At 50.6% G+C, this 5,051-nt stretch overlaps 1 protein-coding gene across 1 annotated transcript in view; it reads right to left on the bottom strand.

The window, feature by feature from the left end:
• LOC108797013 (epoxide hydrolase 3-like) overlaps window positions 1-5,051 on the bottom strand; it is a 42,305-nt gene that overhangs the window by 28,698 nt on the left and 8,556 nt on the right. The window contains exons 4-5 of the mRNA XM_018568578.1: window positions 3,685-3,842; window positions 3,457-3,585 (exon numbers count right to left, since the gene is read on the bottom strand). Coding sequence (XP_018424080.1) covers window positions 3,457-3,585; window positions 3,685-3,842 — 287 coding nt within the window. The remainder of the gene's footprint in view (window positions 1-3,456; window positions 3,586-3,684; window positions 3,843-5,051) is intronic.

Genomic DNA, 5,051 nt, shown 5'->3' with positions numbered 1-5,051 from the left:
TAGAAGTGTTGATACCTCCGGCTTACCCCCCCCCCCCCCAACCTTCTTGTCTTACATTGTATTGTATCTGTACTGTCCCCTTTATATTATGAAGGGCAAGCTGCTGGCACCATATAAAAACTATCATAATTATAATTGTGACTCTGAAATCTTCTCCCTTACTATTATTAGTGTTATTGGCAACTTGAAGATCTCCCTAAAATCACACCCTTCCGATAATCCTATCATATCCCCAAGTCACCAGGCACCTCAGCTTACCTTTATATCCACCCAACCCTCCTGACTCATTTATTCATTTCCTCCTGGTTATTTATCACTCCCTTGTCACTGCCTTATTCATCAGGGATGACATCCCCCCCAGGCTCCCCTAAACAATTTGTAAACTCTGCAAGGGAACTCCCTGCAGGACACTGCACAGACTATACGGGGGAGCTCCCTGCAGGACACGGCACAGACTATACGGGGTAATCCCCCGCAGGACACTGCACAGACTATACGGGGGAATCCCCCGCAGGACACTGCACATAGTATACGGGGGAGCAGCTCCCTGCAGGACACTTCACAGACTATACGGGGGAGCTCCCTGGAGGACACTGCACAGACTATACGGGGAAGCTCCCTGCAGGACACTGCACATAGTATACGGGGGAGCAGCTCCCTGCAGGACACTTCACAGACTATACAGGGGAGCTCCCTGCAGGACACTGCACAGACTATACGGGGGAGCTCCCTGCAGGACACTGCACAGACTATACGGGGGAGCTCCCTGCAGGACACTTCACAGACTATACAGGGGAGCTCCCTGCAGGACACTGCACAGACTATACGGGGGAGCTCCCTGCAGGACACTGCACATAGTATACAGGGGAATCCCCCGCAGGACACTGCACAGACTATACGGGGGAGCTCCCTGCAGGACACTGCACAGACTATACAGGGGAGTACCCGCAGGACACTGCACAGACTATACAGGGGAGCTCCCCACTGGACACCCCCTTCCGGTGCATGAACTGTGACAGCACTGGTCTTGGTGCCGCATGTAAATCAACGCTAATTAGCTTTTCGTCTCCTACAGAGCCACATAGTCAACCAATAGTAAGGGGATGGGGTGTGCTGTCAACCAGTAAGGGGAGAGAGTGTGCTAGCTCTGGATCCAAAGCACCTGTCAGAACGGGACAAAGTGCAACATGCACTTTGTCCCCCGGAGGACAGAATAAAGTATACCGGGGTTCGCTCACCTCTCGATCCTGTCACGGCTCTCTGCCGTGACAGGGGAGGGGCTGGATTCTCCCCTACCCGCTCCGATCCGCCAGCGCTGACTGGCGGAACGGACCGGGGAGGGGGCGGGTACAACTGGCTCTGCCTCAAGATGTCAGTCACGCAGCTGGGGGGATCCAGACATAATTGGCGGGATCCGCTTCAGCTGCGGCGTCTCGGTATACCGCGAGCTGTAGCTCTCTATATACTGAGCTTTGGGTGACGGGAGGACGCTAGTTGTGTCCTCCCGTTACCCTAAGGAGAACTATGGGGAAAAGCCCTGACCCCATAGTTCTCCTTTAAGAAAGTCCTCTTCAAGTTGTTCTTACGTGCTCTTGTAGTATTTTTGTAACCAATTAAATTGTAATCTTTTAAGAACAAGGACCTCATACATGTTTGCTTTTATGTTATACTGTTTGTTTGCTGCTCATCCCTCTGCAATCATTTAACCACTTGCTGTCCGGGGCATTTTCTTACTCGTTGCACACACATGATGATAAAATATACATTTTTGGCTAGAAAACAGCTTCAGACGCCCAAACAATGATATATGTTCTGAAAGCAGAGGCCCCACGTAGAATAAAAAGACGCTAGTTAGAATTTTTTATGTCGCACTGTTTTTGCGCAAATGTTTATCAAACCAGTATTTTTAGGAAAAAATAAACTAAATGAAAATTTAGTGCACAGAAAGAGAATATAATACCTAACTTTTTGGTAAAATATAAAAGACGGGGGTCACGCCGGGTAAATAGATACCAAACATGTCAAGCCTTAAAATTGCGTCCGCCTGTGAAGCCGCAAAAAAAGTCAATACCCCAAATTTCCCATAGGGAACAATTTAAACACTTTTACCGCTCATCAGTTTAGTGATTGACTGTGCTAGAATTATTCCTCTGACTCCGAAGTTCGCACGTGTGTGTAGCGCAATTGTCGTTTTCACACGTAGGCGCACTGAAACGTGTTTATGTGTGTGCACGTGGGGGGCGGGGGACTTTAAACAATTTTTTTGCATTTTTTAATTTTACTTATGTTACTTTAATCTTTATAATTTTTAAACACATTTTTTTTTTTTTTACACTAACCCTATCGCCATCACTTAGGGAGCTAACAAGCACCCTACGTAATAGCAGATAGTGTGTGACAGGTCCTCTTTATGGAGACATCAGGGGTCTTTCAGCCCCCTAATGTCAACTAGGGACCCCAAAGAAGCTGAGGAAGCCAAGATCTGCTTCCCCAGCTTCATCTCCTGGCTCTAAGAGCCAGAGACTGTAACGAGTGACACCGGAGGTGATGTAATACACATCACTTCCGGGTCTAGCAGCTCCCGGGCTCCGCACGGGGACAGCGGTTCCCTGGGAAACCAACGGCGGCCGCGGCGTGGGGGAGGGCTCCGCGCGGTATAAACACTCCGGCAGCTGTACAGACGCCGGATCGCGTGTACATTAACAGCAATCGTCTGCTGTTAAAGACTACACCAAGAACACGGCTGCTGCAGAAGCCGTGTTCTTGTTTTAACCACTTTTGTGGGCCGCCGTCTATAGGCGTATTGCGGCCCGGAAGTGGTTAAAGTAGATGACGGCGCTAAATAATCTGAGCCGACCTGTGACAATGAAACTGTCACAGGTCGGCTCAATAGATCGGGAAGTGAGCAAACACATACCGTCGCTCGCTCACTTCTCGATCTATCCCTGCAGAGAGCTGTGACTGTCACTCACTGCTTCCTGCAGGGATTCCCTCCTCCCCTGTCCGATCCTCCAGCACTGACTGGCGGAACGGACGGAGGAGGGGGCGGGCACAGCTGGCTCTGCCTCTGGATAGGCAGAGCCAGCTGTCAATCCCGCAGCTGGGTGGATCTCAACAGTAATGTCGGGATACGTCCCGTTTGCGGCGTCTCAGTATACCGCGAGCTGTAGCTCGCGGTATACTGAGCTTTGGGTGACGGGAGAACGCTAGTTTGTGTTCTCCCGTGACCCTTAGGAGAACTATGGGGAAAAGCCCTGACCCTATAGTTCTCCTTTTAAAGCGAGCAATCATTTCTGGCTACTCTTTCATTTTGTAATCATGAAGCCCAATAGCGAGCTCACATACAGCTCCACACCGCCATCTTGTGGTAAAGAGAGGTATGGTTGTATTTTAACGTTGGGGAAAGCTAGAGATAACAGGATAATGTGAAGAGATCCGGCATTAAAAATTGATTACCATGAAAGGCTGAAGGATGAGGTGCGTTCATCACTACGAGACGAGAGACCATGTTGTGGTGACGGACGGCGAATGTCCACGCCAAGGTGCCCCCCCAGTCATGGCCGACTAGAACGCAGCTGGAGTAACCTGTGTGAGAGAGGATAGTGACTATTTATCATGGCGTACAGCATGTAAACATTCCGTCTCTGCTTTGTTTTAGGAGACACGCACACACAAGAGCCTCACCAAGTCCCGTAATCAGATCTCTGACATCCTGCAGCAGAGTCTCCATTTTGTAATCCAGCAGCTCAGATGGTGCATCGGAGCCTCCAAATCCTCGGAGGTCAACAGCAACAACCCGGTATCCCCGGGAAAACTCGTCCAGCTGGTACCGCCAGGAATACCTGCAAAGGAAACAGTCCTACAAGTCAGTGATAGGTAACGAGAATCATAAAAAGCACCATTAAGAGAAGCAATCTGACACAAGAGCATCTCATGGTGAGTATGAATTCCATTAAATCTGACCTCCGGCCTCCCCCTCAGTCTTCTATCTGACCTCCAGCCTCCCCTTCAGTCTTCTATCTGACCTCCGGCCTCCCCTTCAGTCTTCTATCTGACCTCCCCCTCAGTCTTCTATCTGACCTCGGGCCTCCCGCTCAGTCTTCTATCTGACCTCCGGCCTCCCCTTCAGTCTTATATTTGACCTCGGTCCTCCACTTCAGTCTTCTATCTGACCTCCGCTCTTCCCTTCAGTCTTATATTTGACCTCGGGCCTCCCCTTCAGTCTTCTATCTGACCTCCGCCCTTCCTCTCAGTCTTATATCTGACCTCCGGCCTCCCCTTCAGTCTTCTATCTGACCTCCGGCCTCCCCTTCAGTCTTATAGCTGACCTCCGCCCTTCCCTTCAGTCTTATATTTGACCTCGGGCCTTCCCTTCAGTCTTCTATCTGACCTCCGCCCTGCCTCTCAGTCTTATATCTGACCTACGGCCTCCCCTTCAGTCTTCTATCTGACCTCCCCTTCAGTCTTCTATCTGACCTCCGGCCTCCCCTTCAGTCTTCTATCTGCCCTCCCCTTCAGTCTTCTATCTGACCTCCGGCCTCCCCTTCAGTCTTCTATCTGACCTCCGCCCTTCCCTTCAGTCTTCTATCTGACCTCCGCCCTTCCCTTCAGTCTTCTATCTGACCTCCGCCCTTCCCTTACCCTGGCTTACTCTGATTTCACTGCACACTGCGAGCTTCTCACAATGTGCATTAGAAGCTGCAAGTCAGATAGAGCCCGCCTCACTTCCTGGCCTGACTGTCCCTGGTGCACCCCTTTCCTTCATAGGAGGAAAGGAACCGAGGAAGGTCAAATATAAGCAGATTCAACTTCAGCTTTAACTAGAAATGAGTCATTTGTTTTACCCTGACCATAACTAGCCCGGATCGGGCAGCAGAACCAGTATCAGAATATTTGGGGAAGTAGCCTTATCCCCTGGGCAAATCAATTCTCCTGCTACCTGGAAAAAATGTACCACGTGCAGGCAGAGGCGGCTCGCTAATTAGGCGGGTTAGGCGGTCACCTAAGGCCTCGCCCGCACGGGGTGGCCTCGCAGCTGCCTAACTCGCCCG

This window comes from Nanorana parkeri, unplaced genomic scaffold, assembly GCF_000935625.1.
Source record: "Nanorana parkeri isolate BGI_ZX_2015 unplaced genomic scaffold, ASM93562v1 scaffold1212, whole genome shotgun sequence".
NCBI lineage: Eukaryota > Metazoa > Chordata > Amphibia > Anura > Dicroglossidae > Nanorana > Nanorana parkeri.
Note: the sequence above shows the minus strand (reverse complement) of the source record. Positions and strands in the feature narration are given on the sequence as shown.